At 48.8% G+C, this 27680-nt stretch overlaps 1 protein-coding gene across 1 annotated transcript in view; it reads right to left on the reverse strand.

Moving 5' to 3' along the window:
• Positions 1-4388: 4388 nt before the first annotated feature.
• LOC779549 (transmembrane protein 127) overlaps positions 4389-27680 on the reverse strand; it is a 24765-nt gene continuing 1473 nt past the window's right edge. The window contains exons 2-3 of the mRNA XM_031895251.1: positions 10143-10307; positions 4389-6056 (exon numbers count right to left, since the gene is read on the reverse strand). Coding sequence (XP_031751111.1) covers positions 5764-6056; positions 10143-10307 — 458 coding nt within the window. The 3' untranslated portion in view covers positions 4389-5763. The remainder of the gene's footprint in view (positions 6057-10142; positions 10308-27680) is intronic.

Consider the following 27680-nt stretch of genomic DNA (forward strand, 5'->3'; position numbering starts at 1 on the left):
TATTTGGTTGCTAGGGCCCAAGTTACCTTAGCAACCAGGGAGTGGTTTGGATAAGAGACCGGTATATGAATAGGAGAGGGGCTGAATAGAAAGATAAAAAAAAAAGAGTTGCAATAAGAAGGCAAATAATGAAAAAAAAAACTATAAAAAATAAATAATGAAGACCAATTGAAAAGTTGCTGGGGATAGGTTATTATATAACATACTACAAGTTGGCTTAAAGGGGAACTACCCCTTTGAAACCCAGTCAGGCTGTGCCAGGCAGCTCTCGCTCACAGCAGCCTCTCTTCAACAACTCACTAAATGGATCGGTCCATGTATGTGACCCCCAGGGGGTCCTGCCCCATTGATACTGACTGGGCAGAACCCTCCATCATTGATATGGTCTTTCCCATAGTAAGAAAAAATTTTCAGCGAAGTGACACGGAACAGATTCGCTCATCACTAGCCGGGGGTCCAAACAATATCATCATCCTGATTTAACCCACTGCGTGGTGGTCAGATTGAATAAGGATTTGCTTATTTTGGGGCAGCTTTTTGACCCCATTTTTCGTGAGGTTTCGGTTCCTGTTTCGATCTGCAGAAGTGAAATAACCTGAAGGCATCGTAATATCTAATTACCTTTATTCTTGACAGATACAGATACCCAGCTGGCTCTGGGCTAGTAACCCTTACTGACCAATCAGCAGGGAGCATTTACAAGTCTAGTAAAGCTAGAATACTGAAAGCAAACACCTGATTGGCTGCTAGGAATTTGAGAAAACGTAAAGCTGCCCCCAGAAACTAAAGCTTCCCATATAATGTGTCGCTCAACTACAACTACAACTCCCAGCATCCCAAGCCAGCATCATCCAGCAGGAAACCACAGGCTGTTTTGGAAGGAAAGTTAAACCGAAGCCTCCCAGCTCTCACCCAGGATTCCATTAGCCTCCCAGCTCTCCCCCAGGATTCCATTAGCCTCCCAGCTCTCACCCAGGATTCCATTAGCCTTCAGCTCTCACCCAGGATTCCATTAGCCTCCCAGCTCTCCCCCAGGATTCCATTAGTCTCCCAGCTCTCACCCAGGATTCCATTAGCCTCCCAGCTCTCCCCCAGGATTCCATTAGCCTCCCAGCTCTCCCCCAGGATTCTCCCATTCAGTCCATTCCCCCAGCTCTCCCCCAGGATTCCATTAGCCTCCCAGCTCTCCCCCAGGATTCCATTAGCCTCCCAGCTCTCCCCCAGGATTCCATTAGCCTCCCAGCTCTCCCCCAGGATTCCATTAGCCTCCAGCTCTCACCCAGGATTCCATTAGCCTCCCAGCTCTCACCCAGGATTCCATTAGCCTCCCAGCTCTCACCCAGGATTCCATTAGCCTTCAGCTCTCACCCAGGATTCCATTAGCCTCCCAGCTCTCACCCAGGATTCCATTAGCCTCCCAGCTCTCACCCAGGATTCCATTAGCCTCCCAGCTCTCACCCAGGATTCCATTAGCCTCCCAGCTCTCATCCAGGATTCCATTAGCCTCCAGCTCTCACCCAGGATTCCATTAGCCTCCAGCTCTCACCCAGGATTCCATTAGCCTCCCAGCTCTCACCCAGGATTCCATTAGCCTCCCAGCTCTCACCCAGGATTCCATTAGCCTTCAGCTCTCACCCAGGATTCCATTAGCCTCCCAGCTCTCACCCAGGATTCCATTAGCCTCCCAGCTCTCACCCAGGATTCCATTAGCCTCCCAGCTCTCCCCCAGGATTCCATTAGCCTCCCAGCTCTCCCCCAGGATTCCATTAGCCTCCCAGCTCTCCTCTCGTCTGCTTTACAGCCCAGCGTTAGCCAGGGAATGTGTGGCTTCTTGCACGCTGTTGGAAATAGAAGCTGTCAGTTGTGAACCATCCTCACCGGCCCCCTCCTCCTCAGCCGTGCAGTGGTACTTACCGTTACTATGGCAACAGGGGCTCAGGTGCAATACAGACTGGGGGGTAGTGACACTGGTACCACTATTAGCACTTACCTTCTCCATTCGACATGTCATGACCAATCAGGTTGTCCAACTAACCTGCAACACTGTTCTATAAGTAACTAGTCTGTATACTACCCAAGCCCTCTGCTAGCTAGCCAGTCCAGTAGTCATCCAGGGTCGCTCTTCCCCATCTTCCACTAAGGCCTCCTTCTTTGCTTGAACCGACCATTCATTCATTCAAATTCAGCTCGCACTTTACTGCTGCGCTGCAAGTTGGAGTGATATCCCCCCCCCTCCCCCTCCCCCCGAGCAGCCAGTCAGCAGAACAATGGGAAGGGAGCAAGATAGCAGCTCCAGTAGGTATCAGAATAGCAACTCAATAGTAAGAAATCCAAGTCTGGCTTGGGGACTCCTCCAGTTACATGGGAGTAGGCAGAACAATAGGTTAGCTGAAAGCAGTTCTATATGTGTAGGGCTGGCTGAAAGCTCAGACTCAGGCACACTTTACCTGGCTGCGCTGCAAGTGCGCAGTGATATCCCCCCCCTCACCCCCAGCAGCGATCAGCAGAAGCAATGGGAAGGGAGCAAGATAGCAGCTCCCAGTACGTATGCAGAATAGCACTCAATAGTAAGAAATCCAAGGTCCGGCTTTGGGACTCCTCCAGTTAACATGGAGTAGGAGAAACAATAGGTTTAGCTGAAAGCAGTTCTAATGTGTAGCGCTGGCTGAAAGCTCAGACTCAGGGCACACTTTACTGGCTGCGGCTGCAGGTTGGAGTGATATCCCCCCCCTCACCCCCAGCAGCCGATCAGCAGAACAATGGGAAGGGAGCAAGATAGCAGCTCCCAGTAGGTATCAGAATAGCACTCAATAGTAAGAAATCCAAGTCCGGCTTGGGACTCCTCCAGTTACATGGGAGTAGGAGAAACAATAGGTTAGCTGAAAGCAGTTCTAATGTGTGACGCTGGCTGAAAGCTCAGACTCAGCACACTTTACTGCTGCGCTGCAAGTTGGAGTGATATCCCCACCCTCACCCCCCAGCAGCCGATCAGCAGAACAATGGGAAGGGGGCAAGATAGCAGCTCCCAGTAGGTATCAGAATAGCACTCAATAGTAAGAAATCCAAGTCCGGCTTGGGACTCCTCCAGTTACATGGGAGTAGGAGAACATAGGTTAGCTGAAAGCAGTTCTAATGTGTAGCGCTGGGCTGAAAGCTCAGACTCAGGCACACTTTACTGCTGCGCTGCAAGTTGGAGTGATATCCCCCCCCCCTCACCCCCAGCAGCCGATCAGCAGAACAATGGGAAGGGAGCAAGATAGCAGCTCCCAGTAGGTATCAGAATAGCACTCCTTCCTTTAAGGAAGTGCAAGTACCTACCTTTCTTTCATATTACTTGTTGGGAATCCCTAACATACTCAGGGGCCGACCTTAAGGTCAACTGGACCTATTGGGCCCAATCGGGCCCGGCACTTATGGAGGGGTGGGGCAATAATCACACTGTGTATAGTGTGCCTTAGCAACAAGGGAGTGGTTTGAACTAGAGTCTGGTATATGAATTGGAGAGGGACTGAATAGAAAAATAAGCTAAAGAATGTAACCATAACATGAAAACAGCAGCCTCACAGAGCAGTAGTTTTATGGCTGCCGGGGTCAGTGACCCCCATTGGAAAGCTGCAAAGAGAAACAAATAATTCAAAAACTATAAAAAATAAATAATGAAGACCAATTGAAAAGTTGCTTAGAATTGACCATTCTATAACATACTAACAGTTAACTCAAAGGTCGACCCCCCCCACCCCCTTTCATGGTTCTTGGTATAGTGCTTGTACCCAAACCTGATATAAAGCAGCCTGGACGCTAGGTAAATGGGCCACATTAGCATTACAATACATCTGTTTGGGCACAGTGGTCTCACTGGAAGGGGCTGCTGAGGTTTAATCCATACACAGCGTTGCCCACTCTGGAATCTCAATGAACCAGCCCCACCGTCACGCAGCATTACCTTCTAATTGGCCGATTGGTTTTGCAAGGGTGCGGCGGCGTGCAGGCTGATTCCTGGCATGTACATATCAGATTGTGACGGCACGCTCATTAGTACAGCCTAATTAGCTCTTCCTGCTGCCGCCTATAATCAAACCGCTATGGTGCAATAATACGGCCCGTATGTACCGCGTGATCACACACATCCAGGCCATGATGGAGCTAGTAGAACTAAGCCTGAAACAACTGGACTTTTCTGAGTTTTTTGAAAAACGTGGCTTCAAGTCTCTCTTTGTTTGTCTCAGTATTGTCTATAGCAGGCACTTAGTAGCCGTGACAAGTAGCTGCTACTAAGTAGCTCCGTGTGTCTTAGCCCTAATGGCAATTGCCACAACTGCTCCTGTTAACAGCCTGGGGCTCACAGCGGAACAGTCGGCATTAGGAAATAATAACGAAATATAAGAAAATAACAATCAGGAATCAGTTTATTAAACACCCATAACAGTTTGGTGGAATTTTATTGGCCCAGGGAGCAAGTAAAGGAGGCCATATACTTTAAAACCCGCTCGTTTGGATCTTCTCCTGATATGTCCACCAACGGGGGGACGATATCGGGCTAATCTGATTTTTTTGGCCCTAGGGCCAAATGATCAAATAAAATGGTGGGCATAGGCGCCGTCGGTTTTTGGACCGCATCAATGAGCAGATGCGGTCCCCAAACTGACGGAAAAATCAAACCTGCCCGTTTTCAGTCCAGATGTCGGGTCGGCACGACGGTGGTGCCCATACACGGGCAGATAAGCTGCCAAATCGGTCTAAAAGACCAATATCAGCAGCTGAAATTGGGCCGTGTATGGCCACCTTTAGTCAGCCATGATTGATTTCTACTACCGCGGGCGACTAATTGCTCCAAAATGCCTTTCCACCAACAACAACAACAGGGGTCGCTGTTGGGAAGACCCACGCATCACTTCGGCTTCCCTCCTGCGGGCAACTTCACACCACTTTAGAAACCTAAAGCAATGCATAGGCCATGCCACCAGTTGCCAGTGGAAAGGCATTTTGGAGCTGTTAGACACCCGCGGTAGCAGAGACCAATCATGGCTGACTAAAGACCATACACGGCCCAATTTCTGCTGCCGATATTGGTCCTTTAGATCGATTCAGCAGCTTATCTGCCTGTGTATGGGCACCAGTGACGTGCCGGCCCGACTGGCATCTGGCCTGAAATCGGGCAGGTTTGATTTTTCCGTCCATTTGGGATGCTGTCCCCAAACTGACGGTGCCCATGCCCACCATTTTATTTGAACATTTGGCCCTAGGGCCAAAAAGCCCAATATCACCCACCCGTAGTGCCCTCTGGCTTATGTACGTACTATTGCTGGGAGGAAGGCCCACTGAGCTGAGGCACAGTGTGCAGTTGCCATGGATACAACGCTGGCTCTATACATATCATGGTGAATAGACTGGGTCACTGTCACACAGAAGTGCCTGGGGCTGACAGATTTAGCGGCTAAGTCTCGGCTATGGCCTAATTCCATTTCCTAATGCTGCATTCCCTGCATATGAGCTTATGTACCCGGAGGCACAGCTTTCTGTTCCACAGGTAAGGCCAGTGGTATTGTATTTGGATTACAAGGGTACAGAGCGACCCTGTATAGTGCAATAATACTACAGGACACAACACAAGCACAACAATATAATACTGAACAGACAGGTCCCTACTGGGTCGTAGCCCCTCAGTGCATTACACAACGACTAGAGTTAGTGCGGCTTCTGCCTTTATACGTTTTGTTCCCCTTAGTGAGGCATCTCAGTGCAGTCGGAGGCACAGCGGCCGGGTTATCCGTACTCCCCAAGGGTGTCGGGGTCTGTCGATTCCGACAAGAGAGGGGATGTCTCGACTGTGAGAGGCCGGGAGCTTGCCGTGACGGCACCACCCCTGTAATTTCTGGCGTAAACAAAACTGATAGCGGCGGCAGCCAGAGACATCGCCCCGGCAATGACTGCAAAGTAGAAACTCTCTCCAAATCCTACCGAGCCGTTCAGCACCGCTGCGGTGTGAGATTTAATCTCCTGGATGAGCAGGACGTAGAGGTAGGAACACGAAGCCACGGCGGCAGCCGTCGACAGAACTGCAAGTACAAAAGGACAATTTAATACATTAATATCGGGGAAAACAGGGAAAATGAGTCAAATATGTGAACTATTATGGCACTCAGCACTGTAGGACAGGAGCCAATCAGCAGCTAGGCTGACCTGATAGGGAACTGATTCATTTATCCTATTTGTCTCTCTACCTCCAGCTTACATCTAATGATATACTGCCATCTGCTGGGGAAAGGACAAACTGCAGCAAAATGTAATACTGCCTCTGCTGAATATAATGAAACGCTCAGTGAGGCAGAGACTGAAGATACTGGTGGACCTGGTCGATACAGAAAGAGAGAGAAAGCAGCATGTCTATTACATCTAATGATATACTGCCATCTGGTGGGGAAAGGACAAACTGCAGCAGAATGTAATACAGCGTCTGCTGAATATAATAAGACGCTCAGTGAGGCAGAGACTGAAGATACAGATGGACCCGGTCGGTACAGAATAAGAGAGAAAGCAGCAGATACAGTCATGTCTATGACATACGGAACCCACCTAGGCCTCATCAGCTACGACACGGAGACTTAATATTAAAGGGGATATAAACCCAACCTCAACACTGTCCCACTGCCTCCCCTAGTTTTACTACAGAAGTTGATGGAAAACGTAATAATAGATGCAAAAAATTCACCAATGAGAATTTTACTGATGAGATACCTTGTCATAAATGCAAAAATAACTGACCAATGAGAATGCCGATTCCCAGCACTATGTCAGCCATCTTGCTGGTACCTTACATATAGAGATAATTATGTCATTTTCTCCCGTCATTATATGGCACAGGAATCAGACATGGGGATAAAGGGACAGACTTGTTCAGTGCTGGGAAACTGTGCTTATTGCTCCCAACTCCAATTGCAGGAACAGGGAGGAAATTCAAAAGAGACTTGAACATGTAAAGGTAAACAAAGGTCCAGGGCCGGATGGGATTCATCCCAGGGTATTAAATGAGCTGAGCGCTGTGATTGCCAAGCCTCTTCACTTAATTTTTCAGGATTCATTGGGGTCTGGCATGGTGCCAAGAGACTGGCGGATTGCTAATGTGGTGCCGTTATTTAAAAAGGGATCCCGTTCTCAGCCTGAAAACTATAGGCCTGTTAGTCTGACATCAGTAGTAGGAAAGCTTTTGGAAGGGGTAATAAGGGATAGGGTACTTGAATACATTGCAGTTCACAATACTATTAGTTTGTGCCAGCATGGTTTTATGCGTAACAGATCTTGCCAGACTAATTTAGTCGCCTTTTATGAGGAGGTGAGCAGGAACCTCGATGCTGGAATGGCAGTGGATGGGATCCACTTGGACTTTGCTAAAGCGTTTGATACAGTACCTCACAGAAGGTTAATGATCAAATTAAGGAATATTGGCCTAGAACATAATATTTGTAATTGGATAGAGAACTGGCTGAAGGATAGATTACACAGAGTGGGGGTAAATGGAACATTTTCTAATTGGACCAGTGTGGTTAGTGGGTACCGCAGGGGTCAGTCCTTGGGCCTTTGCTTTTTAACTTGTTTATTAATGACCTGGAGGTGGGCATAGACAGTACTGTTTCTATTTTTGCTGATGACACAAAATTGTGCAAAACTATAAGTTCCATGCAGGATGCTGCTGCTTTGCAGAGCGATTTGACTAAACTGGAAAACTGGGCAGCAAACTGGGAAATGAGGTTCAGTGTTGATAAGTGCAAAGTTATGCATTTTGGTAGAAATAATATAAACGCAAACTATCTACTGAATGGGAGTGTGTTGGGGGATCCTTAATGGAGAAGGATCTGGGGTTTTTTGTAGATAATAAGTTGTCTAATTCCAGGCAGTGTCATTCTGTGGCTACTAAAGCAAATAAAGTGCTGTCTTGTATAAAAAAGGGCATTGACTCAAGGGATGAGAACATAATTTTGCCCCTTTATAGGTCCCTGGTAAGGCCTCACCTTGAGTATGGGGGGCAGTTTAGACTGTCAGGGTTGGGGTTGTTTTCTCTGGAAAAGAGGCGCTTGCGAGGGAACATGATTACTCTGTACAAGTACATTAGAGGGGATTATAGGCAGATGGGGGGGGGGTTCTTTTTTCCATAAAAATAATCAGCGCACCAGAGGCCCCCCCTTTAGATTAGAGGAACGGAGCTTCCATTTGAAGTAGCGTAGGGGGTTCCTCACGGTGAGGGCAGTGAGGGGGTTGGGGAATGCCCTGCCGGGGGATGTTGGGTAGGGGGTTCCTCACGGTGAGGGCAGTGAGGGGGTTGGGGATGCCCTGCCGGGGGATGTTGGGTAGATGGTTCCTCACGGTGAGGGCAGTGAGGGGGTTGGGGAATGCCCTGCCGGGGGATGTTGGGTAGGGGGTCCTCACGGTAAGGGCAGTGGGGGTTGGGGAATGCCCTGCCGGGGGATGTTGGGTAGGGGGTTCCTCATGGGGAGGGCAGTGAGGGGGTTGGGGAATGCCCTGCCGGGGGATGTTGGGTAGGGAGTTCCTCACGGTGAGGGCAGTGAGGGGATTGGGGAATACCCTGCGGGGGATGTGGGTAGGGGGTTCCTCACGGTGAGGCAGTGAGGGGGTTGGGGAATGCCCTGCCGGGGGGATGTTGGTAGGGGGTTCCTCACGGTGAGGGCAGTGAGGGGTTGGGGAATGCCCTGCCGGGGGATGTTGGGTAGGGGGTTCCTCACGGTGAGGGCAGTGAGGGGGTTGGGGAATGCCTGCCGGTGGGATGTTGGGTAGGGGGTTCCTCACGGTGAGGGCAGTGAGGGGGTTGGGGAATGCCCTGCCGGGGGATGTTGGGTAGGGGGTTCCTCACGGTGAGGGCAGTGAGGGGGTTGGGGAATGCCCTGCCGGTGGATGTTGGGTAGGGGGTTCCTCACGGTGAGGGCAGTGAGGGGGTTGGGGAATGCCCTGCCGGGGATGTTGGGTAGGGGGTTCCTCATGGTGAGGGCAGTGAGGGGGTTGGGGAATGCCTGCCGGGGGATGTTGGGTAGGGGGTTCCTCACGGTGAGGGCAGTGAGGGGGTTGGGGAATGCCCTGCCGGGGGATGTTGGGTAGGGGTTCCTCCACGGTGAGGGCAGTAGGGGGTTGGGGAATGCCCTGCCGGGGGATGTTGGGTAGGGTCCAGGTGGGGCAGTGAGGGGGTTGGGGAATGCCCTGCCGGGGGATGTTTGGGTAGGGGGTTCTCACGGTGAGGGCAGTGGGGGGTTGGGGAATGCCCTGCGGGGGATGTTGGGTAGGGGGTTCCTCACGTGAGGGCAGTGAGGGGGTTGGGGAATGCCCTGCCGGGGGATGTTGGGTAGGGGGTTCCTCACGGTGAGGGCAGTGAGGGGGTTGGGGAATGCCCTGCCGGGGGATGTTGGGTAGGGGGGTTCCTTACGGTGAGGGCAGTGAGGGGGTTGGGGAATGCCTGCCGGGGATGTTGGGTAGGGGGTTTCCTCACGGTGAGGGCAGTGAGGGGGTTGGGGAATGCCCTGCCGGGGGATGTTGGGTAGGGGGGTTTCCTCACGGTGAGGGCAGTGAGGGGTTGGGGAATGCCCTGCCGGGGGATGTTGGGTAGGGGGTTCCCACGGTGAGGGCAGTGAGGGGGTTGGGGAATGCCCTGCCGGGGGATGTTGGGTAGGGGGTTCCTCACGGTGAGGGCAGTGAGGTTGGGGAATGCCCTTCCTAGTGATGGGGTAATGGCAGACTCTGTTAATGCCTATAAGAGGGGCCTGGATGAGTTCTTGAACAATCAGAATATCCAAGGCTATTGTGATACTAATACCTACAGTTAGTATTAGTGGTTGTATATATAGTTTATGTAAGTGAGTGTATAGATTGGTAAGTATAGGCTGTGCGTGGTGGGTTTACTTGGAAGGGTTGAACTTGATGGACTCTGGTCTTTTTTAAACCCTATGTAACTATGTAACAGAGATTCTCATTGGAGGATTCTTTTGCATTTTAATGCAGCTGCCGGCTGTGGAGATTTGATGAAAAGTTTTATTGGGCAATATTGCTTTAAGAACACAACCGTGATGTTGCTGGACTACAGCTCCCAGCATGCCTCACCCTTCATTACAAGTTACATTGCATCTCAGAATGTGAGGGCTCACCCGTGGAAGTGTGCAGCAGGACGGCTACCTTCACTACGACTGGCCGAGCTTTCCTGGTGTCTAGGAAGTCCAGCAGAAAGACAATGGATCCCAGCAGAATGCTCAGGTAGCAACAGAGCGCCATCACGAGGAGGAGGTACAGCCAGGTCTTGTGCAGCACCTTATCTGGCTCAATAAAAGGAAAAATTGGATATTAAAAAAAATATATTTAAACAATGTTTGGAAATAAAATGCTTTATATTTGCTCGCTTGCTGCTCCCTCCCTGGGATGTACAGTTACTCTGACTGCCACTCGCTCAGTGCCACTTACTGCCATGATTATTTATACACAAGACCCAAAGTACTGTACAAGGCACAACTGATATCTATGGACCCTTACTGATTTTTTTTCTGCCCCAACTGTGCTACTATGTTCCCTGCCCTAATGTCTTAGTGGGAAGGGGGCCAATCTAACCAGGAATTTGGTTAATACCTTCTTCTCTTGCCCCATGCCCCCCTGCTGTCAGTACCCCCTTCCCTCCCCATGCCCCCCTCCTGTCAGTACCCCCTTCCTCCCCTGCCCCCTCTGTCAGTACCTTCCCTCCCCTGCCCTGCTGTCAGTACCCTTCCCTCCCCTGCTGTCATACCCCTCCTCCCCCTGCCCCCCTGTCAGTACCCCTTCCCTCCCCATGCCCCCTCCTGTCAGTACCCTTCCCCCCATGCCCCCTGCTGTCATACCCCTTCCCCCCATGCCCCTCTGTCGTACCCTTCCCCCCATGCCCTCTTGCTGTCAGTACCCCTTCCCTCCCCTGCCCCCTCTGTCAGTACCCCTTCCTCCCCATGCCCCCTCCTGTCAGTACCCCTTCCCCCCATGCCCCTGCTGTCAGTACGCCCCTTCCCTCCCCCTGCCCCCCTCCTGTCAGTACCCCTTCCCTCCCCATGCCCCCTCCTCTCAAGTAACCCCTTCCCCATGCCCCTGCTGTCAGTACCCCTTCCCCCCATGCCCTCTGCTGTCAGTAACCCTCCCTGTGCCCTGCTGTCAGTACCCCTTCCCCTGCTGTCAGTACCCTTCCCCCCCTGTCAGTACCCCCTTCCTGCCCCCTGCTGTCCAGTACCCCCTTCCCTGCCCCCTGCTGTCAGTACTCCCCCTGCTGTCAGTACCCCCCTCCCCTGCTGTCAGTACCCCTCCCAGATGGTACCAGGGCACAAATAAGCACTCCACGCACAATCCCCCCTAACTGGCCTTCAGGCTGGGCCCCTTAGCCCATAACAAGGTTACAGATATATAGAAACATTGGGGTAACAGTCACCCCGCTATAGTTCCAGGGGTACCCAGGGCACAAATAAGCACTTCACCCCAAATCCCCCCTAACTGGCCTCAGGCTGACCCCCTTAGCCCATAACAAGGTTACAGATATATAGAAACATTGGGGTAACAGTCACCCTGTATAGTTCCAGGGTACCCAGGGCACAAATAAGCACTCACCCCAAATCCCCCCTAACTGGCCTTCAGGCTGGGCCCCTTAGCCCATAACAAGGTTACAGATATATAGAAACATTGGGGTAACAGTCACCCTGCTATAGTTCCAGGGGTACCCAGGGCACAAATAAGCACTCACCCCAAATCCCCCCTAACTGGCCTTCAGGCTGGGCCCTTAGCCCATAACAAGGTTACAGATATATAGAAACATTGGGGTAACAGTCACCCGCTATAGTTCCAGGGGTACCCAGGGCACAAATAAGCACTCACCCAAATCCCCCCTAACTGGCCTTCAGGCTGGGCCCCCTTAGCCCATAACAAGGTTACAGATATATAGAAACATTGGGTAACAGTCACTGCCTAAAGTTCCAGGGTACCCAGGGCACAAATAAGCACTCACCCCAAATCCCCCCTAACTGGCCTTCAGGCTGGCCCCCTTAGCCCATAACAAGGTTACAGATATATAGAAACATTGGGGTAACAGTCACCCTGCTATAGTTCCAGGGGTACCCAGGGCACAAATAAGCACTCACCCCAAATCCCCCTAACTGGCCTTCAGGCTGGGCCCCCTTAGCCCATAACAAGGTTACAGATATATAAAAACATTGGGGTAACAGTCACCCCTGCTAATAGTTCCAGGGGTACCCAGGGCACAAATAAGCACTCACCCCAAATCCCCCCTAACTGGCCTTCAGGCTGGGCCCCTTAGCCCATAACAAGGTTACAGATATATAGAAACATTGGGGTAACAGTCACCCTGACTAAAGTTCCAGGGGTACCCAGGGCACAAATAAGCACTCACCCAAAATCCCCCCTCAACTGGCCTTCAGGCTGGGCCCCTTAGCCCATAACAAGGTTACAGATATATAGAAACATTGGGGTAACAGTCACCCTGCTATAGTTCCAGGGGTACCCAGGGCACAAATAAGCACTCACCCCAAATCCCCCCTAACTGGCCTTCAGGCTGCCCCTTAGCCCATAACAAGGTTACAGATAATAGAAACATTGGGGTAACAGTCACCCTGATATAGTTCCAGGGGTACCCAGGGCACAAATAGCACTCACCCAAATCCCCCCTAACTGGCCTTCAGGCTGGAGAGATTCAGTGACCCCACGGTGTAAGCTGGACACCAGAAGGCAAATAACTAATCAAAGAATAAAAAATTAAAATAATAAAGACAAATTAATTAGTTGCTTATGGACAGTACATATATATAACATATAAAAGGTGTACCGCCTTTAAAAGATGTTTTGGCTGCATGAGTGGATGCCATAGAGTTTGGGGTCTCACCTTTCTGTGCAGCCCCTAGCAGGTTATCTCACAGGAAGTGACTGGCACACATGGTTTGTATTGTTGCTTGCGGCCCTGGGTCCGGTTCAATTCCAGCCCATCTGCCGAGCAGTTGGTATTTATCTCTATAGGGTCCTCTGTATAAGTGGTGCTCCATAAACTACAGGGCGTCTGATATGAATGCACCACTCTGTTATTTAGGGACCTTTCTGACTTTTATTTCTGCTAATGGGCTTAGAGTGGCAAGCTCCACTGGAGCAGAACATGAGCGTTGGTCTCTGGAACATGTGTTGATTCAATATCAATAATAAGACTGGTAATAATAATAAATATAATATAGTTGGGTCATTTCCTATGGGACCAAACTTAAATGCTATCTTATTATAACCGTGCTTAGTGATGTCATCAGTTTATAATCGGAGCTTAGGTGATGTCATTCTGTCACATGACTCACTAAAATGTATATTTATAATAAATAGAATTGTAAATAGAAGTTCACCTCGGAGTCATGACCTGTATAAAAGCATAAAAGGTCATAGAATTCTTGGTGACTTCAATATCTTATGTTTTATTACTATATATTATAAGGACTCCTCAGGACTTATAATACCCTATATGTTACAATAGGGGGCCTTTATTCACTATATATTCATAAGGCTCTCACGACTTATAATATCCCTATATGTTACAATAAGGGTATTTATTCACATATATTATAAGGAACTCCTCGGGGACTTATAATATCCCTATATGTTAATAGGGGGTATTTTATTACTATTATTATAAGGACTCGGACTTTAATATCCCTATATGTTACAATAGGGGTACTTTATTCACTATATATTAGGAACTCCTCGGGGACTTATAAATATCCCTATTGTTAACAAATAGGGGTCTTTATTCACTATATATTAATAAGGAACTCCTCGGGGACTTATAATATCCCTATATGATACAATAGGGGGTACTTTTATTCACTATACTATTATAAGAACTACCTCGGGGGCTTATAATACACTTAATGTTAAATAGGGGGCATTAATTCATATATTTCTAAGAAACTCCTCGGGCTATAATATCTTAATGTTACAATCGGCGGGTACTTTATTTCACTATATTTAATAAGGAACTCCTCCTGGGGCTTATAATTCCTTAGTTACAATAGGGGTACTTTTTCACTATATATTAATAAGGAACTTCCTCGGGGATTTATAATATACTATTTGTTACATAGGGGGACTTTATTCACTATATTTATAAGGAACTCCTCGGGGGTTATAATATCCATATATGTTACTAATAGGGGGTTACTTTATTCACTATATATTATAAGGGAACTCCTCTGTGACTAATCACATCCTATATGTTACAATTAGGGGGTACTTTATCACTACTATCTTATAAGGAACTCCTCGGGACTTATAATATCCATATGTTACAATAGGGGGTCTTTATTCACTATATATTTTAAGGAACTCCTCGGGGGCTTATAACTACACTTATATGTTACAATCAGGGGACTTTATTCCACTATAATAATTATAAGGAACTCCTCAGGGCTATAATATCTTATATGTTACAATGGGGGTACTTTATTCACTATATATTATAAGGAACTCCTCTGGGGCTTATAAATAATCCCTATATGTTCAATGGGGGTACTTTTTAATTCACTATATATTATAAGGAAATCCTGGGTGCTTATAATATCCTATATGTTACAATAGGGGCACTTTATTCATATATATTATAAGGAACTCCTAGGGGCTTATAATATCCTAATATGTTACAATAGGGGTACTTTTATTCATATATATTATAAGGAACTCCTCGGGGGCCTTATAATATCCTATATGTTACATAGGGGGCATTATTCACTATATATTATAAGGAACTCTCGGGGAACATTATATATCCCTATATGTTACAATAGGGGGTACTTTATTCACTAGATATTATAACGGAACTCTCGGGGGCTTATAATATCCCATATGTTACAAATAGGGGTACTTTATTTCCTATATAATTATAAGAATCCTTCGGGGGGTTAATAATATCCCTATTATGTTACAATGGGGGTACTTTATTCACTATATATTATAAGGAACTCCTCGGGGCTTATAATACCCTATATGTTACAATAGGGGGACTTTTATTCACTATATATTTATAAGGAACTCCTCGGGGGCTTTTAATACACTTATATGTTACAATAAGGGGGTACTCTTATTCACTTATATTAAAGGACTCCTCGGGGGCTTTATAATATCCTTATATGTTACAATAGGGGGTCACTTTATTCACTATATATTATAAGCGAACTCTCGGGGGCTTTAATATCCCTATATGTAAATAGGGGCACATTCAATTCACTATATTATAAGGAAACTCCTCCGGGACTTATAATAATCCTATATGTTACAAATGGGGGTACTTTATTCACTTATATTAATAAGGAACTCCTCTGGGGCTTATAATAATCGCCTATATGTTACAATAGGGGGTACTTCTATTCACTATACATTTAAGGAACTCCCTTGGGGCTTATATAATCCTATATGTTACAATAGGGGGTAACTTTATTCACTGTATATTATAAGGAACTCTCCTGTGACTTATAATATCCCTATATGTTAACAATAGGGAGGGTACTTTATCATATATATTATACAGGAACTCCTCTGGGCATATAATATCCCTATATGTTACAAATAGGGGTTACTTTTTATTCACTATATATTATAAGGACTCCTCTGGGCTTATAATATCTTATATGTTACAATAGGGGGTACTTTATTCATATATATTATTAAGGAACATCCTCGGGGGGCTTATAACATCCTATATGTTCAAATAGGGGGTACTTTATTCACTATATATTATCAGGAACTTCTCGCGGGCTTATAATATCCCTATACTGTTACACATAGGGGGCACTTATTCACTATATATTATAAGGAACTCCTCGGGGACTTATAATTCCCTATATGTTACATGGGGGCATTTATTTCACTAATATAATTTAAGGAACTCATCGGGGACCTTATAATCATCCCTATAATGTTATCAATTTTAGGGGGCACTTTATTCACTATATATTAATAAGGAACTCCTCGGGGACTTATATAAATAACCTATATGTTACAATATTATCAGTTTTTGGCATTGCTCACTTTGAGTTAGCTTTAGTCGATGTAGAGAGTAATATCCTGAAGACAATTTGCAATTGGTCTTCATTTTTTATTATTTGTCAGTTTTTTAGTTACTTTTTTTCAGTTTTTCTGGAGCTCTCCGCTTGGAGTTTTCATCGTTATTTGTTCTGGGCCAAGTTACCTTAGCAAACCAGGGAGTTGGTTTGGATTAAGAGACCGGTATATGAATAGGAGAGGGCTGAATAGAAGATAAAAAACAAGAGTTGCAAATAAGAAGGCAAATAATGAAAAAAAAACTCTAAAAATAAATAATGAAGACAATTGAAATTGCTGGGATAGTTATTATATAAAAATACTACAAAGTTGGCTTAAAGGGGAACTACCCCTTTGAAACCCAAGTCAGGCTGTGCCAGGCAGCTCTCGCTCACAGCAGCCTCTCTTCACAACTCAACTAATGGAATCGGTCCATGTTGTGACCCCCAGGGGGGTTCCTGCCCATTGATACTTGACTGGGGCAAGAACCCTCCATCATTTGTATGGGTTTTTCCCATAGTAAGAAAAAATTTTCAGCGAAGTGACACGGATACAGTTCCGCTCATCACTAGCCGGGGGTCCAAACAATATCATCATCCCTGATTTAACCCACTGCGTGGTGGTCCAGATGATAAGGATGCTTATTTTGGGGGCAGCTTTTTGACCCCATTTTTCGTGAGGTTTTCGGTTCCTGTTTCGATCTGCGAAGTGAAAATAACCTGAAGCGCATCGTAATATCTAATTACCTTTATTCTTGACAGATGACAGATCCCAGCTGGCTTGGTAGTAACCTTACTGAACCAATCAGCAGGGACATTTAAACAAGTCTATAAAGCTGAATAACTGAAAGCAACAGCCTGATTGGCTGCTAGGAATTGAGAAAACGAAGCTGCCGCCAGAAACTAAAGCTTCCATATAATGTGTCGCTCAACTACAACTACAACTCCCAGCATCCCAAGCCAGCATCATCCAGCAGGAAACCACAGGGCTGTTTTTTGGAAGGAAAGTTAAAGCCGAAGCCCTGCCCAGCTCTCACCCAGGATTCCCATTAGCCTCCCAGCTCTGCCCCCAGGATTCCATTCGCCTCCCAGCTCTCACCCAGGATTCCATTAGCCTTCAGCTTCTCAGCCAGGATTCCATTAGCCTCCCAGCTCTACCCAGGATTCGCATTAGTCGCTCCAGCTCTCACCCAGGATTCCATTAGCCTCCCAGCTCTCCCCAGGATTCCATTAGCCTCCAGCTCTCCCCCAGGAATTCCATTAGCCTCCCAGCTCTCCCCCAGGGACTTCCATTAAGCCTGCCAGCCTCTCCCCCAGGATTCCAATAGCCTCCCAGCTCTCCCAGGATTCCATTAGCTCTCCCGCTCTCCCCCAGGATCCATTAGCCTCACCAGCTCTCACCAGGGATTCCATTAGCCTTCAGCTCTCACCCAGATCATTAGCCTCCCAGCTCTCACCCAGGATTCCCATTAGCCTTCAGCTCTCACCCAGGATTCCATTAGCCCTCCAGCTCTCACCCAGGATTCATTAGCTCCCAAGCTCTCACCCAGCGATTCCATTAAAGCCTCAGCCAGCTCTCACCCAGGATTCCATTAGCCTCCCAGCTTCTCATCCAGGATTCCATTAGCCTTTCAAGCTTTCTAACCCAGGGATTCCTAGCCTCCCAGCTCTCACAGGATTCCATTAGCCTCCCACTCTAACCCAGGATTCCATTAGCCTTCACCTCCACCCAGGATTCCATTGCCTCCCAGCTCTCACCCAGGAAATTCCATTAGCCTCCCAGCTCTCCCCAGGATTCCATTAGCCTCCAGCTCTCACCCAGGATTCCATTAGCCTCCAGCTCTCACCAGAGGAATTCCATTAGCCTCCCAGCTCTCCCCCAGGATTCATTAGCCTCCCAGCTCTCCCCCAGATTCCATTAGCCTCCAGCTCTCCTCTCGTTGTTTACAGCCAGCGTTAGCCAGGGAATGTGTGGCTTCCTTCTTGCAACGCTGTGGAAATAGAAGCTGTCGTTTGTGAACCATCCTGCACCGGCCCCTCCTCCTCAAGCCGTGCAGTGGTACTTACCCGTACTATGGCAAACAGGGGCGCAGGTGCAATTACAGACTGGGGGGTAGTGACACTGGACCACTATTAGCACTGTAACTTCTCCATTCGACCATGTCATACCAATCCAGGACTGTCCGAACAACCTGCAAAACTGTTCTATAAGTAATAGTCTGTTACTCACCCAAGCCCTCTGCTAGCTAGCCAGTCAGTAGTCACTCCAGGTCGCTCTTTCCTCCATCTTCCACTTAAGGCCTCCTCGTTGGCTTGAACCGACCATTCATTCATATCAAATCAGCTTGCACTTTTTACTGCTGCGCTGCAAGTTGGAGTGATTATCCCCCCCTCCCCCTCCCTCCGACACCAGTCAGCAGAACAATGGAAGGAGCAAGATAGCAGCTCCAGTGGTATCCAGAATAGCAACTCAAATAGTAAGAAATCCAAAGTACTGGCTTGGGATCCTCCAGTTACATGGGAGTAGGAGAAACAATAGGTTAGCTGAAAGCAGTTCTAATGTGTAGGGCTGGCTGATAAGCCTCAGACTCAGGCACATCGTTTACTGCTGGCTGCAAGTTGAGTGACTATCCCCCCTACCCCCCAGCAGCCGATCACGCAGACACTGGAAGGGACGCAAGATAGCAGACTCCAGTAAGGTACAAAATAGAACTCAATAGTAAGAATCCAAGTCCGGCTTGGGACTCCTCAGTACATGGGAGTAGGGAAGAAACAATAGGTTCAGCTGACAAGCAGTTCTAATGTGTAGCGGCTGGCTGAAGCTCAGACTCAGTGCACACTTTACGCTGCGCTGCAAGGTTGGAGTGATCATCCCCCCCTCTACGCCCCAGCATCCGATCAGCAGAACAATGGAGAGGGAGAAGATAGCAGCTCCCAGTAAGGTATCAGAATAGCACTCATAGTAAGAAATTCCAAGTCCGGCTTGGGACTTCCTCCAGTTACATGGAGTAGGAGAAACATAGGTTGCTGAAAGCAGTTTCTATGTTAGGCTGGCTGGAAAGCTCAGAGCTCCAGGCACACTTTAACTGCTGGCGCTGCAAGTTGGAGTGATATCCCCCACCCACACCCCAGTCAGCCAGATCAGCCAAGAACAATGGGAAGGGGGCAAGATAGCAGCTCCCAGTAGGTATCACGAATAGCAACTCAATAGTAAGACAATCCAAGTCCGGCTTGACTCCCTCAGTTACATTGGGAGGTAGGAGAAACAATAGGTTATGCTGAAAGCAGTTCTATGTTAGCGCTGGCTGAAAGCTCAGACTCCAGGCACATCTTTACTGCTGCGCTGCAAGTGGAGTGATAATCCCCCCCTCACCCACAGCAGCCGATCAGCAGAACATATGGGAAGGGAAGCAGATAAGCTCCCAGTAGGTATCAGAATAGCACTCCTCCTTTAGGGAAGTGCAAAGTACTACCTTTCTTTCAATATTACTTGTGGGATCCCTAACATACTCAGGGGCCGACCTGTAAGGTCAACTGGACATATTGGGCCCAATCGGGCCCCGGCACATTGGAGGGGTGGGGGCGAATAATCACACTGTGTATACGTGTACCTTAGCACAAGGGAGTGGTTTGAACTAGAGCGGTATATGGAATTGGAAAGAGGGCTGAATAGAAAAATAAGCTAAAGAATGTAACCATAAATGGAAACAGCAGCCTCACAGAGCAGTAGTTTTTAATGGCTGCCGGGGTCAGTGACCCCCATTTGGAAAGCTGCAAAGAGTAACAAATAATTGCAAAAACTAAAAAATAAATAAATGAAGACCAAATTGAAAGTTGCCTTAGAATTGACCATTTCTATAACATACTGAACAGTACTCAAAGTCGACCCCCCTCACCCCTTTCATGGTTCTTGTATAGTGCTTGTACCCAACCTGAGTATAAAAGCAGCCTGGACGCTAGGTAAATGGCCACATTAGCATTACAATACATCTGTTTGGGCACAGTCGATCCTCACTGGAAGGGGCTGCTGAGGTTTAATCCATACACAGCGTTGCCCCTCTGCAATCTCAAATGAACAGCCCACCCGTCACGGCAGCATTACCTCTAATTGGCCCGATTTGGTTATGCAAGGGTGCGGCGGCGCGCGGCAGGCTGATTCCTGGCATGTACATATCAGATTGTGACGGGCACGCTCAATTAGTAAGCAATTAGCTCTTCTGCCTGCCGCTATAATCAAACGCTATGGTCAATAATCGGCGTATGTACCGCGTGATCAACACATCCAGGCCATGGATGGAGGCTAGTAGAACTAAGCTTGAAACAACATGGACTTTTCTATTTTTTTTGAAAAACGTGGCTTCAAGTCTTCTGTTTGTCTCAGTATTCGTCTATAGCAGGCACTTAGTAGCCGTGACCAAGTAGCTGCTAATAAGTGCTCCGTGTGTCTTAGCTCTAATGGCAAGTTGCCACAGACTGCTCCTGTAACAGCCTGGGGTCTCACCGCGGAACAGTCGGCATTAGGAAATAATAACGAAATATAAAGAAAATAACAATCAGGACAAGTTTATTAAACCACCCAAACAGTTTTGGTGAATTTTATTGGCCAGGGACCAAGTAAAAGGAGGCCATATACTTTAAAACCCGCGCTCGTTTGATTCTTCTCCTGATATGTCCACCAACGGGGGACGAATTCCGGGCTAACTGATTTTTTTGGCCCTAGGGCAAATGATAATAAAATGGTGGGCATAGGCGCCGTCGGTTTTTGGACCGCATCAATAGCAGATGCGGTCCCCAATGCACGGAAAAATCAACCTGCCCGTTTCAAGTCCAGAATGTCCGGGTGGCACGACGGTGGTCGCATACACGGGCCAGATAAGCTGCCAAATCGGTCTAAAGACCAATATCAGCAGCTGAATTGGCCCGTGTATGGCCACCTTAGGTCAGCAATGATTGATTTCTACTACCCCCGCGCGCGGACTAATTGCTCAAAATGCCTTTTCCACCAAACAACAACCAACAGGGGTGCTGTTGGAAGACACGCATGCACTTCGGCTTCCCTCCTGCGGGCAACTTCACACACTTTAGAAAACCTAAAGGCAATGCATAGGCCTTTTCCACCAATTTGCCAGTGAAAGGCATTTTGGAGATTAGACACCCGCCGGTAGCAGAGAACGCAATCATGCTGAACATAAAGACCATACACGCCACAATTTCGCTGCCTGATTATTGGTCCTTTTAGACCGATCTTCAGCAGCTTTCTGCCTGTGTCATGGGCACCAGTGACGTGCCAGCCGCTGCATCTGCGCCTGAAATCGGGCAGGTTTTTGAATTTTTCTCTTTCGTCTTTGGGAATGCCTGTCTCCAAACTGACGTGCCCATGCCCACCATTTTATTTGAACATTTGGCCCTAGGGCACAAAAGCCAAATATCACCCACCGTCAGTGCCCTCCTGGCTTATGTACGTACTATTGCTGGGAGGAAGGCCCACTGACTGGAGGCACAAGTGTGCAGTTGCCACTGGAATACAACGCTGGCTCTATACTATCATGGTGAAGATAGAACTGGTCACCTGTCACACAGAAGTGCCTCGGGGCTGACAGATTTAGCCGGCTAAGTCTCGCTTCTATGGCCTAATTCCATATTCCTAATGACTCTCCCTGGCTATGAGACTTATGTACCCGGAGGCACAGCTTTCTGTTCCACAGGTAGGCCAGGGTATTGGTATTGGATTAAAGGGTACAGAGCGACCCTGTAAATAGTGCAATAATACGACAGGAACCAACACAAGACAACAATATAATATCTGAACAGACAGGTCCTACTGGTCGTAGCACCTCAGTGCATTACACAACGACTAGAGTTACGTGCGGCTTCTCGTCCTTTTATAACGTTTTGCTCGCCCTTAGTAGGCATCTCAGTGCAGTGCGGAGGCACAGCGGCCGGTATCCGTACTGCCCAAGGGTGTCGGGTGTGTCGATTCCGACAAGAGAGGGATGTCTCGACTGTGAGAGGCCGGGAGCTTGCCCTGTGACGGCACACGCTGTAATTTCTGGCGTAAACAAAACTTGATAGCGGCGGCAAGCCAGAGCATCGCCGGCAATGACTGGCAAAGTAGAAACCTCTCTCCAAATCCTAACAGCGTAGACCTGAGAGATTTAATACTCTGGAATGAGCAGACGTAGAGGTAGGACCGAAGCCACGGCGCAGCCGTCGACAGAACTGGACAAGTACAAAGGACAATTTAATACATTAATTCGAGGGAAAACAGGAAATGAGTCATATAGTGCTATTAACTCGCACTGTAGGACAGGAGCCAATCAGCAGCTAAGGCTGACTGTAGTGGAACTGAATTTCCATTTACCTAGTCCTCTAACTCAGTTAAAATGATATCTGCATTGTGAAGGAAAGGACAAACTGCAGCAAAAATGTACATTGCCTCTGCTGAATATAATGGAGACAAGCTCAGTGGAGCAAGAGACTGAAGATACTGGTGTGACCTGGTCGATACAGAAAGAGAGAGAAGCAGCATGTCTATTACATCTAATGAATACTGCACATCTCTGGGGAAAGAAAACGCCGCAGAATGCTAAATACTGCGCTGCGAATATAAATGAGATGCTCAGTGAGGCAGAGAACTGCAGAACAGATGGGACCGGTCCGTACGAATAAGAAGAAAGGGCAAGTCAGATACAGCATGTCTATGACATACGGAACCCACTAAGGCCTCATCAGCTACGAGCACTTGAGACTTAATATTAAAGGGGATAGTAAACCCAACCCTCAAACATCTGTTCCCACTGCCTCCCTAGTTTTACTACAGAAAGTTGAGTGGAAAACGGTATAATAGATGCAAAAAAATTCACACAATGAAGAATTTTACTTGATGAGATACTTGTCATAAAATGCAAAAATAACTGCCAATGAAATCCCGATTCCCACACTATGTCAGCCATCTGCTGGTACTTACATATGAGATAATTATGTCATTTTCTCCCGTCATTATATGCACAGGAACAGACATGGGGATAAAGGGACAGACTTGTTCAGTGCTGGGAAAACTGTGCTTATATGCTCCCAACGTCCGAATTGAGAGGAACAGGAGGAAATTTCAAAAAGAGACTTGACATGTAACGGGTAAACAAGGTCAGGGCCGGTATGGGATTCATCAGGGATTAAATAGACTGGAGCGCTGTTCGATTGCCCAAACTCTTCACTTAATTTTTCAGATTCATTGGGGTTCTGGCACTGGTGCAAGAGACTGCGGCGATTGCTAAGTGGTGCGTTATTTAAAAAGGGATCCCTTCTCAAGCTGAAAACTATAGGCCTGTTTAGTCTGACATCAGTAGTCAGGAAAGCTTTTGAAGGGGTACATAAGGGATATGGTACTTAATACATTTTGCAAGTTCACATATATTAGTTGTGCCAGATGGTTTTTATGCGCACAGATTTGCCAGACTAATTTAGTTGCCTTTTATGAGGAGGGGAGCCAGGAACCTTGAGCTGGAATGGCAGTGATGGGATTCTTGGGACTTTGCTAAAGCGTTTGAATACAGTACGTCACAGAAGGTTAATGATGCAAATTGAGGAATATTGGCCAAGAACATAATATTTGTGAATTGGATAGAGAACTGGCTGAAAGGATAGAGTACAAAAGAGTTGGGGAAAGGAAACATTTTCTAATGGGCCAGTGTGGTTAGTGGAGTACCGCAGGGTCAGTCCTTGGGCTCTTTGGCTTTTAACTTGTTTATTAATGACCTGGAGGTGCGGCATAGACAGTACTCGTTTCTTTATTTTTGCTGATGACACAAATTGTGAACAAACATAAGTTCCATGGCAGGATGTGCCCGCTTTGCAGAGCGTTTGTCTGGAAAACTGGCCAGCAAACTGGGAAATGAGAGTTCAGTGTTGATAAGTGCAAAGTTTCATGCACTTTTGGTAGAAATAATATAAACGCGAACTATTCTACTGAATGGGAGTGTGTTGGGGGGACCTTAATGGAGAAGGATTAGGGTTATTTTTGTAGATAATAAGTGTTCTAATTCCAGGCAGTGTCATGTCTGTTGCTACTAAAAGCAAATAAGTGGTCCTTGTATAAAATAAGGGGCATTGGGACCAAGGGATTGAAAACCATAAATTTTGCCCCTTTTAGTAGTCCCTGGTAAGGCTCAACCTTGAGTTATGGGGGCAGTTTAGAACTTGTCAGGGTTTGGGGTTTGTTTTCTCTGGAAAAGAGGCGCTTCGAGGGAAAATGATTATCTTGTAACAAGTTCATTAAGAGGGATTAAGGCAGTTGGGGAGGGGTTCTTTTTCCATAAAAACAATCATCGCACCAGAGGCCCCCCTTTAGATTAGAGGAACTCGAGCTTCCATTTGAAGTAGCGTAGGGGGTTTCCCACGGTGAGGGCAGTGAAGGGGGTTGGGGAATGCCTGCCGGGGGATGTTGGGGATAGGGGGTCCTCAACGGTGAGGGCAGTGAAGGGGTTGGGGGATAGCCTGCGGGGCGAATGTGGGTTAAATGGTTTCTCACGGTGAGGGCAGTGAGGGGGTTGGGGAATGCCCTGCCGGGGATGTTGGGTAGGGGGTTCCTCACGGTAAGGGCAGTGGGGTTGGGGAATGCCCTGCGGGGGATGTTGGTAGGGGTTCCTCCATGGGGAGGCAGTGAGGGGGTTGGGGATGCCCTGCGGGGGATGTTGGGTGAGGAGTTCTCACGGTGAGGCAGTGAGGGGATTGGGGAAATACCCTGCGGGGGATGGTTGGTAGGGGGTTCCTCACGGTGAGGGAGTGAGGGGGTTGTGGGAATGCCCTGCCGCGGGGGATGTTGGTAGGGGGTTCCTCACGGTGAGGGCAGTGAGGGGTGGGCGAATGCCCTGCCGGGGGATGTGCGGTAGGGGGTTTCTCAACTGTGAGGGCAGTGAGGGGGTGGGCGAAGTCGCCCTGCTTGGGGGATGTTGGGTAGGGGGTTCCCTCAACGGTGAGGGAGTGAGGGGGTTGGGGAATGCCCTGCGGCGGATGTTTGGGAGGGGGTTTCTCCGGTGAGGCAGTGAGGGGGTTGGGAATGCCCTGCCGGGGGATGTTGGGTAGGGGTTCTCACGTGAGGTGGGTTGGGGACATGCCCTGCCTGGGGGATGGTTGTGTAGATGTTCCTCACGGTGAGGAGTGAGGGGGTTGGGGAATGCCTGCCGGGGGATGTTGGGTAGTGGGGTTTCCTGTCAACGGTAAGTGGCGTATGTGGGTGGGGGAATGCCCTCCGGGGGTGTTGGGGTAGGGGTTCCCACACGTGAGGGCAGTGGAGGGGGTTGGGGAATCCCTGCCGGGGGATGTTGGGTAGGGGGTTCTCACGGTGAGCGGGGTTGGGGAATGCCCTGCCTGGTGGATGTTGGGTAGGGGGTCCTCCACCGCGTGAGGGCAGTTGTAGGGGGCTTGGGGAATGCCCTGCCGGGGGAAGTGTTTGGTAGGGGTTCTCACGGTGGAGGCAGTTGGTGGGGTTGGGGAATGCCCTGCCCGGGGGATGTTGGCGTAGGGGGTTCCTCACGTGAGGGCAGTGAGGGGGTTGGGGAATGCCGCTGGCCGGGGGGATGTTGTGGGGGTAAAAGGGGCGGTTTTTTCCCCTCAAAACGGTGTAAGGGCAGGAGGGGGTTGGGGGAATTGCCCTGTCCCGGGATGTTGGTAGGGGGTTCCTTCGGTGAGGGCAAGTGAGGGGGTTGGGGCATGCCCTGCGGGGGATGTTTGGGTAGGGGTTTCCTCACGGTGAGGGCAGTGAGGGGGTTGGGAATGGCCCTGCCGGGGGATGTTGGGTAGGTGGGGTCTTTCCTCAACGGTGAGGGCAGTGAGGGGTGGGGAATGCCCCTGCGGGGGTGTTGGGTAGGGGGTTCCCACGGTGAAGGGCAGTGAGGGGGTTGGGGAATGCCCTGCCGGGGGATGTTGGGTAGGGGGTTCCTCAACGGTGCAGGGGCATGAGGGGGTATCGGGGATATGCCCTTCCTAGTGATGGGGTATTGGCAGATCTCTGATGCCTAATAGAGGGGCTAAGATGAGTTTCTTGAACAGCAGGTATCCAAGGCTATTGTGATAACTAATACCTAACAGTTAGTCTATGTTTGTATATATAGTTTATGTTGTGAGTGTATAGATAGGTAGGGTTTGGAAAGGGTTGAACTCTGAGGACTCTGGTTCTTTTTTAACTCCTATGTACTAATGTAACAGGATTCTCATTGGAGAGATTCTTTGCATTTTAATGCAGCTGCCGGACTGTGGAGATTTGATGAAAAGTTTATGGGCAATATTGCTTTAAGAACAACAACGTGATGTTGCTGGACTCACAGAGTCTCCCAGCATGCCTCACCCTCATTACAAGTTATCATTGATCTCAGAATGGTGGGGCTCACCGTGGAAAGTGTGCAGCAGGACGGCTACCTTCACTACGACTGGCCGAGCTTCCTGGTGTCTAGGAAAGTCCAGCAGAAAACAATGGATCCCAGCAGAATGCCAGGTAGCAACAGAGCGCCATCACGGGGAGGAGGTACAGCAGGTCTTGTGCAGCTAACTTATCTGGTCATAAAAGGAAAAATTGGATATTAAAAAAAATATATTGTAAACAATGTTTGGAAATAAATGGCTTTATATTTGCTCGCTTAGCACTCTCCTCCCTGGGATGTACAGTTACTCTGACTCGTGCACTCGCTCAGGTGCCACTCTACCTGCCATGATTATTTACACAAGACCAAGTTACTGTACACAGGCACAACTGATATTATGGACCTTACTGATTTTTTTCTGCCCAATGTGCTACTATGTTTCCTCCTAATGTCTTAGTGGGAAGGGGGGCCAATCTAAACAGGAATTTGGTTAATCCTTCTTCTCTTGCCCCATGCCCCCTGCTGTCAGTACCCATTTCCTCCCCATGCCCCCCTCCTGTCAGTACCCCCCTTCCTCCCGCCTGCCCCCTCCTTCAGTACCCCATTCCCCGCCCCTGCCCCCTGCTGCAGTACCCCCTTCCCTCCCCCTGCTGTCATACCCCTCCTCCCCCGCCCCCCTGTCGTACCCTTCCCTCCCCATGCCCCCCTCCTTCAGTACCCTCCCCTGCTTCTGCTTGCTACTCCCCATGCGCCCTCTGTCGTACCCTTCCCGCCCATGCCCTCTCTGTCAGTACCCCCTTCCCCCCGCCCCCTGCTGTCAAGTAACCCCTTCCTCCCCATGCCCCCTCCTGTTCAGTACCCTCCCCCTTCCTCCCCATGCCCCCTGCCTGTCAGTACCCCCATGGCCCCTTCCTCGTTCCCCCTGCCCCCTCTCCTGTCAGTACCCCCTTCCCTCCCCATGCCCCCCTCCTCAGTCAACGTACCGCCTTCCCCCCATGCCCCTGCTGTCAGTACCCTCCCCCATGCCCTCTCTGCTGTTCGTTAACCCTTACCTTGCCCTGCTGTCATACCCCTTCCCCTGCCGTCAGTACCCCTTCCCCCCCAGATGTCAGTACCCCCCCTTCCTGCCCCCTGCTGTCCAGTACCCCTTCCCTGCCCCGTAGTGTCAGTAACCCCCCTTCCCTGCCCCCTGCTGTCTACCCTCCGCTGCAGTACCCCCTCCTGCTCCCTCTGCTGTCAGTACCCCTCC

Source organism: Xenopus tropicalis, chromosome 1 (assembly GCF_000004195.4).
Source record: "Xenopus tropicalis strain Nigerian chromosome 1, UCB_Xtro_10.0, whole genome shotgun sequence".
Lineage (NCBI taxonomy): Eukaryota > Metazoa > Chordata > Amphibia > Anura > Pipidae > Xenopus > Xenopus tropicalis.